The 18775-nt window shown below is 45.1% G+C and overlaps 1 protein-coding gene across 2 annotated transcripts in view; it reads left to right on the top strand.

Moving 5' to 3' along the window:
- Positions 1-18775, top strand: part of AIDA (axin interactor, dorsalization associated) — a 53627-nt gene that overhangs the window by 15651 nt on the left and 19201 nt on the right. For both annotated transcript variants that reach the window (XM_025210636.1, XM_006029186.3), the window contains exons 3-4: positions 7490-7543; positions 10763-10817. In XM_025210636.1, coding sequence (XP_025066421.1) covers positions 7490-7543; positions 10763-10817 — 109 coding nt within the window. The remainder of the gene's footprint in view (positions 1-7489; positions 7544-10762; positions 10818-18775) is intronic.

The raw sequence follows: 18775 nt of genomic DNA, 5'->3' as shown, positions 1-18775 counted from the left end.
TTTGAAATTTCCAAAGGGGTCTGCGCCTCCATTCAACACTTTTTAAGGTCCACAGATGAAAAAAGGTTGAAAACCACTTGTCTAGAACATTAATGAGCACTACCTCTGTCTATTAATCAGTTTACTTAGTGTCTGAAAGAACTTGCTAAAGATAGCTGTGCTGGGCTAGGGACAGAAGTTACACGCAAACCGGTATAAGCGATCGGAAACCAGTTCAGATCTGTAACACGTAAGTTCAGTGCATATAAATTGCTTTCAAAATTGCTGAAACTGGTTTAAGATAAACCTGGATGGATGTAGTATCAGACTTAACTGATTTAGTTTAAATTGGTTTATTGAAATTCTGTCCCAGATCCCCTCCAGATTCAAATAACTCTGTCCCCAGCATCCCAGAATACTTTGCTCCTCCCTCGCAAACATGCCCTCGCAGGGTGGGTTGGCTAGCCTTGTCCCAAGCTGTCTGCTCCAGCCCTAGCACCCCCTCGGTTTCTGCCCTGGGTCATTGCAGGCATGTGGCTGCATTTCTGAATCGGTATGAATGTCTGTGCACTTGCTTATCAGTTCAGTCTTTGTGGCTTAAACTAACCTGCCAAGATTCAGTTGATTCAGCCTTGGGCTTTTTGACTGTCTATACCTAGCCTTTGGAGTGCAAATGGGTAAATGTACTACATGCAAACTCTTTGTTGTTATCCTGCCTTCCCTTCTAGCAGTTGGCTGAAAGAGTCTTTCTATTGAAATGGGAGTCTTTAAAATTGTACGCTTCTTTCAGCTAGATGGAGGGAAAAGGGCTGTCACCAAAATAGATCATTTCAGGATCTGTTGTGTAATGGGAGTCATGATTCCCTTCCAATGTCTGTTGCTGGACCTAAAGTGGTCAGAACAAGAATTTCCGTTCCCTGTGCTTTCTCCTCTCTTTTGTCATCATTGCTGTTGCCTTGGATGACTGATGGTGTTGATGAAGAGTCCGATGCTACAACTACAGTAGACTTTCTTGAGAGGATCCCCAAGGAATATAGACTTAGAAGGTCATCGGTTGTGTCTGAATCGAGTCAATTTGCAGCAAGTTGAGGCTGGGCAGCACTTCTATCAACTACCATATTTAACTGAATCAGAATTTGACAACCCCGCAATAATTAGGTTCTATATATAAAGGAAAATTATAAATTTATTATAATTTTCCAGGTATATAATCTAATTATAGGAGGGTTGTCTTAAATTCATCTTCCCTCCCTCCCCCCCGCCTCCACGCCCCCTGCTGGTACAGCAGGGAAAGCAGTGGCTAGGGAGTGGGGGGGGTCAAGTGACCCCCTTACCCTCTGTCCCCTCCACTTCTTCCCCCTGCAACCTTCCTGTCTATTGTCCTACCCACCACCACCTACATTCCCCCTTGCTCCCCACAGTCTCTGCCTTTTCTCCTCTCCTCTTCCTCCTTCCCCGATTACTCTCAAGGGCTGTTTGAGCAGTGTTCCTTCCCTGGTCAAGGAGTACAGCACATGGAAGTGTGGCCCCTGCTGCGGGCATTGGCCATGCACCACGCAGCAGCATTGGTGCTGCTGATTGGCAAGGCAGGGACAGCATTTCTGTGTGCTCTGTGCCTAGGAGGGATTTCAGCCTGAGCCAGAGCCCAGCTGTGCCTGACAGTAAAGTGGAGGGGGAAGAACGCAGGGCAGGGGCAGAAGCTACAGAGGACAAGCTGTGGGGAGGGGTTCAAGGCTCAGGGCCAAAGTCAGAACAACAGCATTCACCTGCCCCCCACCCCCTTGGCTTTGTATGTGGATCTGAGATGAGTGGGATTTTTTTCCCCATGCTGATTGGGGTTGGGTGGACCTCATCTTAGATGTGAGTAAACATGATGATGGCTCCTTGTACAGAAGGTTAGCAAGATGTAGGCCTTGGAAACTTAACTCAGCCTTAAGAGCTAGACCTTCTGGCTCTTCTCCTTCTCATAGTTTTTTGGAAGATACCTTCTTAAATCATGAGCTAGCATAATCTGTGTTCTATTAATTGATGTGTTATACAAGAGGAGGTATTTGCGTCCATTGTGGTGGAGCCAGTAGATGTGGGAGTAAAGGAGACAGCTGTGCATTGATTTTTGGCTGTGTCTGTCAGCTTGCCCTTGTACAAGGTGCTGTTGTTCCCACTCAGGTCTCCACACCCAGACTGGCCTGTGCTCACACAAACATTTTTAGTCCTTTTTTTTTTGGTAATACGTTTGGTTTTGTGCAGTGCTGGAAATGGAGGGGAGAAGGGGGGGAAGAGTTGTGTGCTGAAACATCAGCATAGTTGTACAATTTTAGCATGAATCATTAAACTACTGGTCTGTTAACAACTTAGATCTCTTAAAGCAAAGCTCCATTTGGAATCTCTCTATGTAAACATCTTACACGACATTACAGTTAACTTTGTCATTAATCGCACAACAAGACTGACTAAACCTTTGCAGCTAGACCAACTGACTTTGTTTTTGCCTTTGTTTCTAACCACAGTTTGTATTAAAATTGGATCTTAATTGCTTTGACAGGCAGAATTAATTATAACTTCAGTATTGTTAATGAGATACTAAGGGTTTTTACTGCTGGAAAAAGGAGCCCTTGCATGGAATAGTTGAAGCTGAAAATGATAGCAGTGTTTAGCTGCATTTTTTACTTTTGGGTTGGGTGTGGTCCTTTAAAAAATAGTTATGAATAATGCCTGTTGGTATCTTGCCATAATTCAATAGATTCCATATAAAACCTATTCTTTACTATTTTAAACCTCTGAATCTTTCTTAACAACACTAAAAACAGATTGACTTGTCATTCTTCAACTCCCAGGAGCCTAATGCACTTTGAAATGATCTGCTCTGCAGAGGGTTAGCTGGTTACATTGGGCAGCTGTACAAATGCTGTCTTCAGGATAGGGAACGGTGGCTCTGTTAAGGTTATCAGTTAATCACTGAGGGAGGGACTAGGGAGTTAAGCTACATTTTATAAAACTTCATTTAGATCATGGCCCTGATGTAAATGATGCATGTGCATGACAACATGAGGAAGAGCAGAGAGAAATTCTGTTTATATGTTCTGCCGACATTGCACAGTGCAGGAGATCCTTAGTGTGTTGGTCATCTTGCAAGCTTTTTGTCCTCGCCCTCCAGTATAACTAGGAGCCCTAATCTAACACTGGTTTGGCAGACTCTCTGCTCCCCATTTGGCACCCCAGACCTTAGAAAGAGTTGGCTCTGTGATCATTTTAGAATTACATTTGGGAGATTCTTTTCCTGAAGGGAGTTCTGCAGATTTTTGAGTTGTTTTCAACTGTAGGGAGTTTCCAGTGCCACTGCTAAGCTGACTAGAGGGATTGAAACATCTTTTCCTGGAGCTGGCAGGCTGCTTGTTTAGAACTGCTGTCATCTACACGCCTTGCTGGCCCTGGGATTGAAATTCTGCTGTGAATCAAATTAAATGGATCGATGTTGAACCTCCTTAGCTAAATGTCTCCAAGTATATGCTAAAGAGGAATGAACATGCTTCTTTGCCCTTAGGCACAATCATTTGGGAGACAAAGATTTCCAATCTGTTTATCCCCCCTAGATTTCTCTAATGTGTGGTAGTTGTTGTTTAGATGTCAAGGAGACAAAACTTTATCAGTGCCAATTAAAGATTGTGGAATGATCTCCTACTGAAATCAAGGACTATCGTGAGCCTCACTATCTTTTGCAATCTGTGGGCCACATTGCGACTGACCCCCTGTGCTGTCCCTGCAGCACCAGGTCCAGCCTACGCTCCACACCCATCATGCACTGACCCCAGGGCTTGCGGTATATGTAGCATGTGGGGCTGGCACAGGGCGAATGCTACGCGTGGCTTGTGAGCTGGACCTGGCACTAGAAGCAGTATGGGGGGGTTGGTTTGGGGTACCTCATGCAGCCCGTGCCTTGGACCACTTGTGCCACGTGTAGTGCCAGGTCCAGCCTGCACAACATGGGTAGCACCAGCCCTGAGGCCAGATGCATGGGGCTGGAGTGGCAGTGCACATTGCACACAGTCCAGGGAGACAGCATGCATGTGACTCCTGGCTAGATTGGCCCTTTGCTGGTTCTGGTGTGGCTTTGGAGCCAGCTTACAGGGCCAGTCCAGTGGGGTGCTGCATAAGCGCATGCTCTGTGCCAAGGGTGGGCAGTTATTTGGGCAGGAGGGTCACGTAACGAGTTTTGGTGAGCTGTTGCAGGCCATGCACATGTGCATGCACACACTCACGTGGGCACATGCACGAGCTCCCTGCTGCTCTTTCTGCAGCTCCTTCCCTGCCCTGAGTCCCTGGCATGTGTCCAGGTCAGGCAGGAGCTGCAACAGCTGCACCCATGTAGCCTGAAGCAATGTGTGGGAACACAATGTGGCACCATCCGCCTGCTTGGGGGGCAGGGTGCAGGAAGAAGTGGGGCCGAGTGCTGCAGGTTATCTAGGCCTTGCAAGGCTAGCATGTTCCTCCTCCCTGCAGCCCCTCCCCACCCCAAGTCCCCATCATGTGGCTGAGCCAGGCTGGTGCTGCACTGTGCTCCCGCATACCGCTTCAAGCCATGTGGGTGCAGCTGGAATGGCTGGCGTGGCTTCTGCCTGATCTGGTCATGTGCTGGGGACTCGGGGTCAGGCAGGAGCCATGCCAGGGTCAGGTAGGAGCTACGTCAGCCACTCCAGCTGCGCCATTGTGGCACTGCCTGAAGCAGCACACGGAAACACAGTGCGGCATGGCATTAGCAGCACCCACACCCCTACCAGGACCTAAGCTGGCCCAGCAGGGTCTGGATAACCCACAGCTTCTGGCCCTCTTCCCCCTGCACCCCCTCACCCACCAGCTGGTAGAACCATATCTGAGCTTCAACTCTTGCCAAGGGCTGGACTGTCTAATGTGTGAATAGCCACAGGGTTGGAGCTGTGCACAGGCAGGCTCACCAAGCTTAGTGTCCCCTGCCTTGCAACCTATGCTGGAGCCTGGGGAGCAGGGCAGGGTGGGCTGAGCCAGAGAGGAGAGTAGCTCCAGGTTGAGCCAGAGCTGCTGCTGTAGCTGGTTTCAGAAAGGGAAGGGAGAAGGGCACCCAAAGTTAGGGCACCCACAGGCTGGATACAGTTCTCCTTTAGAAGAGCAGCCATGAGCTGGATAGAATCATTTGGTGGGGCAGATCTGGCCTGCAGGCCATATTTTGCCCACTGATGCCCTGGTGTGTGCAGTGCACATGGCCAGTCCAGCCTGTGTGCTGCATGCAGAACATGGGGCTAGGGCTAGGGCTGGTGCATGGGGTCAGTCCAGTGACCCACAGGCTGGATTGTACGGCTTCATGGGCATCCTGGCTGTAGCATGTTTTTAGACTGGTGGTACTGAAGATCGTTTGCTATGGGGTTTTCTTTCCAGCCTTCTATAATGTGTTTTTGAAAGGGACAGGTTGGGGAAAGATCTGAAGGAGATGATAAATAGAAAGACTCATCTTTGTGGAAGGTCTTATGTACAGCTCTTGCTTTTTCATCCACAGATAGACAAGCTGAGATTGCTTAGGGCATGGCTGTCAAACTGAAATTACATCAGTGGGCCATATTCCTTCCCAGCAGCCAGGGAGTGGGTCATTTGGGTTGCAGGGCTTCTCACCATGGCTGTGCTGTAAGTGTGGCCAGCATTTAGGGGGTTAATGCTGCTTCTGTTAATGCCAACCTGATTTAAAACCGTGAATTGGGCAGTGTCATTAACCCCTGAGTGGTGGCTGTGCCGACATGGCAGCTCTGCTAGCTGTGTTGATCAGCCCCGTTTGCCAGATGACCTGCTTCTGCAGGCTGTATGTCGGACACCCGTCTCTTGGGAAATGCTTGCTATTGTAATTCTACCAAAGCATCACAAACATTGCTTGTGTGCAACATAACTTTGCTGGTTTCTGAGTAGTGGGCTTTTCAAGGTGGAGTAAGTTAAATTCTTGTACAGTCTAGACATCTTAAAAAGTAAATGTCCATTTTTTCAAGACTCCACTCGAACACCTATACCTCTACTATTCCTTAAGTATGTCAGTTATTGGTTTGCAACTAAAATAAGTGAAGGAAAGATGAAGAGCAAGAACATAAAAGATTTGGGGGGGGTTGTAAAAATCTATAGAGATATCTATAGATCGAGATATCTCTATCTACACTCCTCATCTCACAACACACAAGAAAACTTTCACCCATTATAAAAAAAACCCACACCCATACAAAGGACCTCTGGCCACACAAACTCATTACAATATCTGCATCGCACGAAACACACACAAAACAAATAATCACATCCTGGTCCCTCAGACTAGGCAACACTTCCTTTCCATTGCTGCCCTGCTTGTGGGGTCACATACTCAGTTCAAGTGTCCTCTCTGTCATTGTCGCTCCAGCTCCTGCTAGAGGACCCGCTGCTGCAGTCACTGTCCTTTGTTCTGCTTGTCCCTTCCTCTTCTTCGCTGCCACCGCCCCCTTCTCCGCTTGGGGGACATTGGATGATCCTGTGCCACATGTCTCTGTGCCAGGTGACTTGGGCGACATCCTCCAATATCGATTCTGGTGATAGGTCCAGAGTTCACTTGGAGCTGTTTTCACGCAGCCCGCTACCTCTACATCTATTTGCTTGTGCAACAGGAGGTTCTTAGCCTTCCACAGGGCACTCCTGACGCAGGACGCAAACTGGTCGAAATGGGGCACTGGGCTCCCCTGGTGTCTGGCGAGTGCCTATACAGCGCCACTTCTCTGGCTAGCTGGTTGATGCTGGTCACCACTTCGCAGAGTTGCTTCACCCTTTTCCATACCTCTTGGGCACAGGTGCAGAGCCAGAGGAGGTGGTTGATCATCTTGGTGGCCCTGTGGCAGTTGGGCCACGGGCACCTGGGTCTCATCAAGTGCCCATGTCTATGTCTCTGGGCCCTCACTGGTAGATTATTTTGTTTAAGGGAAGTTTTTTAGAGTAAGAAATGAGCAAAAAATGCTGCAGGCCTATCAGGCCTGCTTCTGAGGGATTGCCTGCCTGTGCCTCGCATTGGAAAGCCACTGGGTACTTTGGTTTCCTAAACTCAGGGTGGGAAATCAGTGATTCCTGGAAGGGCAGATTGGAACAAATCATTTCAGAAGATGATAAATTGTTGTTCCATTACATCCCTTATCACTCCCAAAGTAATTAGGTTTATAAGCAACTTGGTGTGGGAAGCTGTACCCTAGTCTCTGTAGTTCATTCAGTCTCGACATTTTTTCATATCAAGGAGCTGTATCAAAGGAGTTCAATTACAGATGTTTGAATAGCAGCATCCATTGCACTTTCAGTATTCTTGGCTTGTGCTTGTTTTTAGACAAAAATGTAGTTTGATATGTATCCATTAAGATTGTGCAGTAGAAATCTTTTGGTGTTTAATGCAAGTGTTATAAGTTTGTTTTTAAAGAAGGGGGTTTCTTTGTCAGTGGTGTAGCCTGCAGACTTCAGTGTCAAATGAATAAAGTCATTTTGTTTCTCTTTACAGAAAACCATAGCTAAAATAGCAACATGCTTGGAATTGCGAAGTGCAGCCTTGCAGGTATAGTTGTTTAATTTATTTCCCCTGTCATTTCCCAGTCTCTTCTTTTTATAGGTTTTGATGAATATCAGCCATGAATGTGGGAAGATGTACTTCTATATGAAAAACTGGTCTGTGCCATCAGAAGAAATTGACTCGCTAATGATAGATGATTTTATAGCTCTAGAAATTCAGTTTCAATAGCATGAAAAGAGAAAATGGGTAGTGCGTTTCCATACATAGACATAATTCAGGGTACTGAATGTTAGGACTTTCCAACCTGTGAATCTAAGACTACTGGGTGGGTGCCTGAAAACCTGTGAATGCCATGGGGATCTATGTGCACGGCAGTCTAAGTGGGTGTGAACTTGCAGACCACATATTTACTATTGCTTCTCGCTTCATATTGTTCCCAGGGAGGATGGTGCTGGTGTTCTGCCCTTGTGGGTAAAACCCCCAGGCAAAACAGCATCAGTGTGACCTTTTCATGTGCTGGGTTGTCTTCATGCTAGCGTTCTAAACAGTTAGAAAGCACTTTACCCATAGTGTAAAAATGACTAGTGGAGAGGCATTTTGCACAGTTTCCTCGGGGGGGCTGGCAGCAATAGTAGGAGAATGTCTGAGACAGGGTAACTCAAAGTCTCACACTATGAGTCTTTGAAGCAAGGAGTGAGAGAGCTCTTTTAAATTAAATTGGGGTGATGAGGACTTCATTCATTTTCTACCTCTCCCATTTTTGGGAGTCATTAGCTTGTAATGTAGGTTATATCTGCCTGTTATTTATCTAAAATAAGGGTGTTACCTATTCATGGCAATCAAAATTATTCCCCTCTCCCTGCCCCCCAGGCGCTCTTTATTTGGCAACATTTTAGAAATAGTAAGCTGTTTCTTCCTGTGTTTTGACCAAATGCTGTGTCCTGGTTGCATAAGCTTGATGGGTACTGAAAGGGTGAAATGCTAACAAGCAACTTGTTTCAAATCACCTTTTTGTCATCTTGCATTGTTGCTAAATAGTAAAATACTGTGGATTTTTTTTAAAGAATAGGAACTCCAATATGGGCTGCACTAGATTGTGATTTAGAGGCCATGTGATAGATATTATGAACGAGTTGAATCATTCCTTGAACAACTGTTTCTTGCCAGCAAAGTAGCACTGGTCTTTGTCAAAATTATAACGTAAAACCTTTGGTTTTACAATATTTGAAATATTAGCTGTGTTTGCTTGTTGTGACTTTGAGCATGCTGTAGCACAGTGGGAGCCAACCTTTTTGGCAGGTGTGCCACACATTAGCACCACACCCTCACATTAGCACCACAGTTCCACTCTGATCCCCTTCCCCTGCCTGATCTTCTGCCCTGTGTTCGCTGCCCAACATGCTGCTTTGCTTTCTGCTGTTGTGCTGTCTGTCCCCTCCCTAGTCTGCTGTGTGCTATGCACAGAGGCTGTCTGGGCCACTTGTGGTGCATGTACCGCAGGTTGGCCACCCCTGCGGTACTATAGATCATGCATGAAGACTGCAGGGCTCTTTCAAACAGGAATTTTTGTATGCTAGATTTTGTAGCACCACGTGTAATGTGGACAGTTGCATGTAGTGCTACAGCGGGCCTTTCATATTCTCAGTCCAGAGTGCTCTGCTTTCCTTTTCTCTCCTTCCAAGGGGGCTCTACTGGCTGCTGATCAGCAGAGTGTCTCTGTAACAGCTGGTGCTCCCATGTTGGCTACAGGCTTTTGAACAGTCAGTCACTGCTGCCTGTTTCAAACTGTGTGATGGCATTGTAGCGTAAGGAGGCCCATTTCTGCACAGTTGGATGGAGATTAACAAGCCCACTCATTTTTTGACCTGTATCAAATGAAATGCACAGTGAAAGCTGAAAGTACACTCTGCTCCAGAGAGAACTCATCTGACAAGAGAACACTGTTAATCACCGCGAGTTGTAAATCTGTAATCCTATTTCAGTGGTTCAGAACCTGGTCACTTAGCTTTATACTAAGCTGGAATGCAAAGCCCTTTTGAACTTTTTAGAGCAATAAGAAATCATCTCTGTTTTTGTGACACTGGCCTGACTCATCCTTTCCTTCATTGGGGTTTATGCCAAGCGAGTCACACTTCCCCAGGCAGTAACTCAAGGGTTTTATACCGTTTCAAGTCAGGATCATGGGATTTTTTTTTAATTAATTTATTTATTTTAAATCCACCTCAGTTTCAGAAACCATGTGCATGCTGCAGTTATACTTGCTGTGTAATGTATCTGGGCCCAAAATAACTTTTGCATAGTCTTCTAATCCCAATCCATCAGAGTCTTACTCTTACCTGTGATACTCTCAGGCCTTGCTGACACTTGGGAGAGGCCCAGAGAAAACTCAAAGCTAGATCCCATTTGATTTTTAAAGAAACCTTAAGACCAGTGGATGACTTTGTGTTCTGTGGCCTTCATCTTGCAAGATATTGAGTACTAATTCAGGCTGACTTTACTCAGATGCTGAGGTGCTCACCATACTGTGCAGCAGGGCTGTCCAACTTCTAAGTGGCCAAGGGCTGTATGCCTTGCAAGCTGCACCAGCAGGGGTCATGCTTCATGCAAGCCATGGGTGCTGCCCTATGCACTAGTGTGAGGGCGTTCCAGCCTCATCCTCCCAAGCCATGGACTTCCATGGTACTGCAGGCTGTGCTGCACTTCCCCCTGGACTGGGGGCAGGAAGTGGAAGCCAGAGGTGGGAGGGGGAGCCAAGAACAATGGGTAGAACAATGACTAGGTAGGAACCCAGGGACCACAGATTGTGAGTGCATGCAGCCAGTTGAGCAGCCCTGCTATGCAGGATCACCCCCTGTAGTCTTTAATATTAGGGATGATCTTGGCTTCAGAACAACTTCCACTGTTGTCTCAATACTCTTGCTTATGATGACTTGTATGCTCAGTCTAGTTATAAGTTTTAATACTCAGAAAATATTTCTCTCATTTCAGGCTCAGACTACAAGACAAACTTATGTTCTTCAGGTTCATTAAAGTGATACTGATATTAATTAGATACCGGAGATTAGAGTAGATGGTACCTTCTTGTTTTATATGAATTAAAACTTTTTCTTGAAGGGAAAATAAAAAGCTCTAAGGATTCCCTCTGAAACAGCTTGATATGACTAAATAAAGATGGGACTTGCTTTGCATTCACTTTCTGAGATGGCTGTAATAGTGAAGGATGTATACCAAAATCTAATGCTGTCTTTCTTTATGATGTCCTAGTCTACACAGTCACAGGAGGAATTTAAACTGGAGGATCTGAAGAAACTAGAACCAAGTAAGTAGCATCTTATTTAAATGCACTTTTTTTTTTGTAATTGCAGTGGAAAGTCTTGATAGAAACATTATTGCTGACTGGCCACAATGTGGTTGGACAGTTATGCTGTTGTTAGGTTATTTCACCAAATGGTTGCTACCACACTGGTTTTTTTTGGTTGTTGTTTTTTTTTAATACACATCAAGGTTTGTTGTAATAGTGTGGACAGGAATCTGTGGTGAAACAGGGAATTAAACCCAAGTCTTCCTAGAACTGTAACCACTGGACCATCCTTTATTTTGTGACCCTCACCTTGCAGCACTTAATGCATTGGAAATCTCTGTGCCTTGGTGGAGAGAGGCTATTAAATTCAGGAATGTGTTTAAGATTGTTTAAAATTGTACATGCATTTGAAAGCTTTCTTGCATTTGGGCCTAAATGCCACTCCTAAAAATGTCAGTCTCTAGTGTCCCATTTGACATGTCTGGCACCCACAAGAGTGGATGTAGCACTGAATCTAGTCTGAAATACAGAAACCTCTGCAAAAATGATGTTGACAACATCTATTGACTTTTCTTGGGAGTTCTTTTTGTTTTTGTGGAATTTTTGGATTTTTTTTAATAAAACATTCGAACAGCTGAAAATATGCTGGTCTTTATAAATGACTTGTTTTGAAGAAAGTATATTTTAAACTTTATATTTAACACTCCAGATCAGTGTATTCAGCCAACCAAAGGAAACAAATGTTAAAGGTTGAACGCTGATTCTGGCTATTACTTAACAAATTCAGATCATCCTTTATAGGGATTTCTTTTCCAAAGGGAGAGAGGACTGATACTGACTGAAGTTGCAATTGTGGTAACCCAAATTAGGTCTGTTATTGATTTCTTTTTTTAAGTGTTCTTCTTAGAATTCTTCTTAACTTCCAAGAAACTGTTAAATTAAGTTGTACGCTGTCCTGTCTCTCTGCAGCAAACCCCTACTGAAATAGAGAGATGTAGTTCTTCAGCATGTAACTAGGGACTGACGTAATTCGGGGTGGATGCCACATGATTTTACAGTACCAGTGCAGTATCAGACTCCATTTTTGCATCAGAGTATGGTGTGGGCCTCCCCCATGCCTCTGACCATCTGTCAATCTGTGGGGAAGGGGCATGACTTTCAGGGCCAAATGGCCAATGTTGCACTCTGCTGTGAAACTCTCCCTTGCCTCCCCCTATGCTTCAGGATGCCAGGGATTCCCACTGTTTTCTGTTTGCAGCTCCATTTTTCTTCCACTTTTTTTCACTGGCTGTTTTTGCAGTTTTCCTTTGGGACCGGGCTTTTTCATGGGGGACCTACCAATTTCGCGGTTTCCGTGAAAATTGCAAAATTGCAATTTCAGTAGGTCCCAACATATAACCCCCTATAGTGGTAATTAGAATAGTGTCTCTGGATGAAGGTAGCAGTTTATACTAGGCTAAAGCCTTCTGTTAAATCCTAGATGACAGAGATCAAAAGGAATCATTCTGACACCAAAATGGTTAATTCCACTTTGCATTTTGTGGCTTTTCATGAGTGTATTTCTTTAAATGGGTTTCCTTTTAAACAGTCCAACTGAATTTTGAATAGATGTGTCAGTTCTTCTGTGTATGGGCCAAAAACTTAAACTGATTGGCACCTCAAATAATTAACTGAATGTAATGGTAATTGTTGCGCGTATAGATTTCTCTCATGGGACAGGTTACCCTTAATTAATATGGAATGAAAAGATCTACTACCTGCTTGGTTTTGAATTGCCTCCTGAAACTTGGAAGATGAGTGAGGGAAAAGATTTGAGCAGCTCTTCCAGTCTTTATGGTGTCCCTCTGCACTAAAACCACAGAGGGGATTCTCCTCCTTCGGGCATTGGAGCCATGTACCTGCAGTAGAATTTCTGAACTCTACTCATGGGGTAATAGAAGTGGGTTGGAATTGGGACTCCAGTGTATCTGGAGAAGGTAACTGCACATTGAGGGATCACATGATGCATCCTGACAGTGACGCTAAAATGTTACTAAACCGCTTAAGTGGGCCAGTTTTTTTGTAATGATTCTGAAAACCTGTTGGCTTTTGAAGGGAAGTGCAAGTTGTTTTGGTGACCTGTGCCTTTACATGCTATAACACAGAGCAGAAAAACAAATCTTAAAAACTAATCTTCACCATTCAAGCTAGTCATTTTGAAGACTCCATTTTAGTCCACATGTATAATGAAGTTTCAGTTGTGTGTATAGTCAGTGTTGCATCCCCTGGCAGAAGGATACATGGGAACTGTTTTCATGAGATGATTTCTAGGAATAACAGATCTTGCAAATCCTTTTAGACATGGAAAAAACTGAATGTTATGTGTAAACTGGCAAGGGATGAACAAACAAATTATGGGGAGTTAAGTGGTAGGGACTTCCCATGGGTCAGTGGGAATTAACCTGTGTGATAACTTTGTCCAGCATGAAATTATTGTGTTGGCTTAAATTGTTGAGTGACTGACTTGGGGTAAGTGAGAGTCCCCTGTATATTTGTGCAATTAGTAGGTAAAGTTTCAGTGGGAACTTAGAATTTGCATGTATTATTTCTGTAGAATCAGTTTCAACCACTTGAGCATGGGCTATAGATTGTGTGCAACAGACTGTAACTAAAAATACGTAAGATGAGTTTCATCTATTACTAAACTAGTCTTTATTGTAGTGTTGTTCCAAAACTGACATCATTTTTTTATGCTTTCCAATAGAGACTGTCTACTGTTTAATAGAATAATTGAGGCATTCTCTACCAGAATGAAAGAGCTGTTTCTCTTGAGAGTGCAGCTTCTACGCTCAAGTCTATTTGTGGATATCAAATATTTTTTCTGTTCCTTTTTTTCACAAAATATCAAATCCAAGAGAAATGTCATAAAATATTCTTAGGGAATCTGTTAAGTCACAAAACCTATGGACATTTTTACGTGTGCGCGCATCGCAGTGCCAGGCGCTTTGAAAAACACCCAGCACTGCAATGTGTGCATTTGTATAAGTGGCAAAACACGCGTCAGCGCTGAGAAAATGGCAGCAGTGCACTTTTTGAACTAAAACACCTCGGAGGTGTTGGTTCAAAAATACACCACCGCCATTTTCTGCGCGCTGATGTGCATGTCACCGCTTATACAACTGCACACGGCTCAGTGCAGTTCGCCTCAGCTTGTGTGTGGGGAGACTCGATTAATTGAGTCTGTTCTGAAATGGCGGATCTCTGGCACATCGCTGGAAAAAAAGTGTGCGTACAAATGCCCATAATTTCGAGATAGCCGCCCACGATTTCACCGAGATGCGTCAGCAGCATGGAGATAAGAAACTCAAGAGCAGAGTGCTAATTGTGCTTCACTTAAGTGGCTGTTTGTTCACTTTGGGTGAGATTTTTTTTTTTACCTAGTGCCATCTGGTGTTTCTCTGGTGACTTAAACTAAACTCACTTGCATCAGCTGCGAATCTGCTTTGTGCTACCTTCGAACTGTCAAATATGGAGAACGTTGCAATTTTTTTCCACACAAAACAAGTCATAGGTGATCATGCCTCCACTCCCCTTTTCTGATGCCTGGCTTTACTACTACAGGCACTCTGAATAAATATGCACTAGACTTGGAATTTAGGTCCAATTCTTATCACAGAGATTTAATCAAGGAGGGGGAACCGTTAGTAAATCCCAGTAGTGAGATCTTTCAGATGCATTCAGCAGTGGTGGGGGTAGAGTCTGGTGAGCAGTGAACATCTTTGAAAATGTTATCTCCAGCTGTTTAATGGGACTAAAGTGGTGGATTTTAACAACTGTTTTAGGAACGCAGACACATCTGCTGAAAGTAATATTCTGACCCTCGGGTGTGTTTGATTAATTAGTGGGCTGGGCCAGGGTCCACAATGTTTTGGGGCAGAGTGCCAAGAAACCCTGCAACCTTGACTTTCAAGATGTTGGCATGCCAGGGGTGGACGGCGAGGGAGCTGCGAAGGACCTGATCCTCCTTGTGACAGTGCAGCCCTGGCCCCTTCCCTGCCGTCTACCCTGAGGTGTGCATGCCAAGCAAAATGCCTTTGCATGCCATGCTCTGGCACACGTGGTGGGGGTTGCCTACTTCTGGTCTGGACCGTGACTGTATAGCACTGTGTTATCTTATTAAAAAGTTAGTTATGATAAATGTTTACTATATTGTATTTTTATGGGTGTGTGCACCCCTAGATAAACACTGCCCTGTACTCTGTGGTTCAGTTATTTTATTTGCTGTTTATACTTCACACCTTTAATGATGGTATTAATACTTTACAATAAATGAAGTTGTGATTTTGTCAGAGCTGTCACTCTTCTATTATATCCGAACTGATGCAACGTTGTCTGTCCTCTAGTGGCAGTAGAGGCAAATTACTAGATACTCTTTATTGTTTGTTCACAGTCACCAGTTAGTTTCACTCTTGAAGCAGAGAGGAATCTAATGCTTATTGTATTTGAAAAAGGAGAAAAGAAAAGCCTTTTATATTCCTTTCCCCATGCCACCCCCTCCCCAGTCCTAATTAATCTAACATTTTAACCTACATTATTTTTTTCACACTCAATTAGTTCTTTCCTTTTTGCATTTCACTAAGAGTGGTTGTCATCACTTTTTGCCTCTGGACACACGGTGCTGCTTACTTGTATGTACCAGCTCTTCAGGGAAATTTTGAAAACCGTAAAATCCTCTTGTTCCTGAACTGATGTTGTCCTGCTATGTTATTAATTGGTTGTCTTCCTCCAAAGAAGTAGCCGCATTTTAGTGCTGAAGTAATTTCTAGAATCTCCCATCTTGCTCTCTTGAAGTTAAGGCAAACGAGTGTTGACCTTTGGATTGTGATTTTTCAACCGGGGTGCCTTGGCATCCTGGGGTGCCTTGAGATCCTTTCAAGGGTGCCACAAGTGCTACACAATATTAGCACTATTAGATGTGTAAACATGAATGACAAGATAAATCCAGAGATTTCAAATAGAAATTCATAGTGTTGAAAACTTTCTGACATGCTGTGGTCTTTCTGAGTTATTTTGCAACAGAAGAATTGCTCTGTTACTTATCTGTCTTAAAAAAAATAAGTGAAAACTAAGAGTTGGCATTTTCTGAGGGGTACCTCAAATTTAAAGAAATTGCAAACCACTGCTGCCTTAGGAGAAGAAATACGCTCTCAGCTCTGCCACAGATTGATCATGACCTGGACAAGTCATGTAACAGTGCGCTTTAGCTCATGATCTACACAAAAAAAACAATTCTGTTTGACTTACAAAAATGTGATAAGGATTAACTTATTAGTGTTTGACGTGTGTGGGTATCATGATGGTGGTGTCATAATTAATGAAGATGTGTAGTGCATGTCATCCAAAACTGATAGCATTAAGTGGAGATAATTTTTAGTGTCACTTTAATGTCCAGTACTTCAAGTTCTGTGAAATACATGGCTTAATTTTGGAGCCTAAATTTGCATGTGACATTTTAAATGCATTCTGCACTTGTTCTGTATTGAAAGGTCCAAAGTGAAGCACTTTTTTAAAATGTCTCCTCCTAGTCCTATACCAACTTTCTCAACGAGGCTGAAACTAGAGTAATACCTTGGTTAATGAATCCTCTAGGAACGAAGCTCCGTTATAACAAAGTGAGCCAGCGGTGAGCTCCCTGCACGCTGGCAGAGTTGCAGCCTGCAGGGAGTTGGGAGGAAGCGGAAGGAAGGCAGTGAGATGGGGGCCACATGCACGTGGCCCCAGGTAGCCTCAAGAGCAGCTCTGACAGGGGGATTGGGGCCCCTGTAGGGAGGGAGCTGGGCTAGAGATGCTGCCCAGCTGGGCAGTGCTTGGGGCCCGGGCCACAGTGCGCAGCTACAGGGCCCCAGCAGGGAACAGGATGGGGCCTCGGGTGGCTCGTTGGAGGAGGGCTGGCTGAGCTGCGGAGGCTCCGGGACAGGGAAGCATGTAACAATAGGGCCGTGCAGAGAACCTGCTTGCCTGGCGCTGTCCTGGCAACACACCTCCTGTGCCTGCCGCTGCCTGCAGCGGAGACCTCACAGCTTCTCTGCATGGCCCTACCAGCCATGCTGGCTCCCCCCCGCCGAGCTGCAGAGGCCCTGGGGAAGGGGAGCAAGGTAGCAGGGAATGGCGACTGCTTGCCACTGCTCTCACCACCCTGCTTCCCTCCCCCAGGCCTCTGCAGCCTGGCAAGCATGATCCAGCGTGGCTGGGATCAGTGGGGCCATGCAGAAAAGCTGTGAGCTCTGTGTGCTTGAGGCATGTTGCCAGGGCAGTGCAGGGCAAGCAGTGGTGGGCAGGGAGATCCCCACGTGGCTCCTCTGCTCCCTGACAGACCAGGTTGCGGGGGAAGGAAGTAGGGTGGCAGGGACCTTGCCAAGTCCGGGAACAGGAGCTGCACGGGGAGCTGCAGCTGCTGCTGCTCACCCTGCACTGCCCTGGCAATGCGCCTTCTGCACATGGGGCTGCAGTGAGGGCAACGGCACAGGAGAGGCAGGTACAGAGGATGTGTCACCAGGGCAGTGAGGGGCAGCTCGTAGCAGCGAGATCCCCACACTGCCCTGCTCTCCCCAGCCACACCAGGTTGTGCCTGCCGGGTGGCAGAGGCCCCAGAGGAGCAAAGCAGGGCGGGAGCCTGTGCCTGCAACCTGCACCTGCCCTGGATACAGATCAGGAAGGCGCAGGTCTTCCCTGCCCCCCGAGGAGTGCGCGCGGTGGCAGGGAGCTGCCCTGCCGAGCCCACAGGAGGTGGCAGGGGGCTGTGGACCCGGCAGCTGGGGGCCCCCTCCGGCACAGCTAGGGGAGCAGGGGCTGTGGGTAGGGGGCAAGGGGCACCAGCAAGGTTGTGGGGATGTGGGAGGGAGTGAGACACACAAGCAGGGCCAAGGGGGCTGTGGGAGACCTTTAATTGAGTATTTAATGATATTTTCTTACTGCAGCCCACCCCCTTTTCTGAAGTCCTGGAACATCCCTATTCCTCCTCTGTTATTTCTGCCTCTGGTAATGAAGTTTCTGATAAAATGATGTCATGGAACACATCTACGTCATTAACCGAGGTATTTCTGTATAGCCCTAGTTTCTCAGTTGGGCAACTCCCCGAAGATCCTAGACTACTACCCCTTTTAAGACGAATTCTGGGTGTGTTATGCTTCGTTACTAGGAAACTGGTTGTATATCAGTTACTAGGAAACTGGTTGTAAATGCTGATTGCATTTTTGAACTGGTAAACAAGTGAGCAAACACCAAAAACGGCTAAAGGCTCAAATGTTTGCTTATTCTGACTTTTTAGTTCTATTTTAATTTGATACTTGGTAACACACTAGTAGATTTTCTATAAGCTAATTGGGGGAAATAATGGACTCCTTGTAATACAAACCCTTGATACAATCCTGTTCTATTTACATCTAGACTGAGAAGAGAAGGAATTTCTGGGTTTTGTAATTGAAGTCATGTAGATTAAGTGAGGTTTTTCTGTTATAAAAATCCATGTACAGTTTTTTCACTAGTTTGTGACCAGCATATACTTAAGGGCATGTATCTTGAGATGCCTTTGAGGTTAGTGATACTTAATGACTAAAAGATGCATCACAGTGAATTGAATGGCAGCGTGTGTGGTTACACCAAGCGTGCCCTAAAATCTGTTTCTCTTCCCTATCCCTTGCCATTACACTATGACTGTATAGTGTCACATAACAGACCTGTTACAAACTGGAAATCAGCAAATCACAATATTCAAACATTGACAGTTGATCTTAGACTGTCTTTATACAACAAAAGATTGTTTTTTGTCTCCCTATAAACTTAAATATACTGCTAGTAGGTATATGTTGGAGACTGATGCATTACCAGTGCAGATATGTACATACCAGATAGTTGTGATTTTATTTATATAACTATATATATATATATATATATATATATATTTGACATTAGATAAATATTTGGAGAGATTTTCTCAA

The sequence above is a fragment of the Alligator sinensis genome, unplaced genomic scaffold, assembly GCF_000455745.1.
Source record: "Alligator sinensis unplaced genomic scaffold, ASM45574v1 scaffold266_1, whole genome shotgun sequence".
NCBI classification, from domain to species: Eukaryota; Metazoa; Chordata; order Crocodylia; family Alligatoridae; genus Alligator; species Alligator sinensis.
Note: the sequence above shows the minus strand (reverse complement) of the source record. Positions and strands in the feature narration are given on the sequence as shown.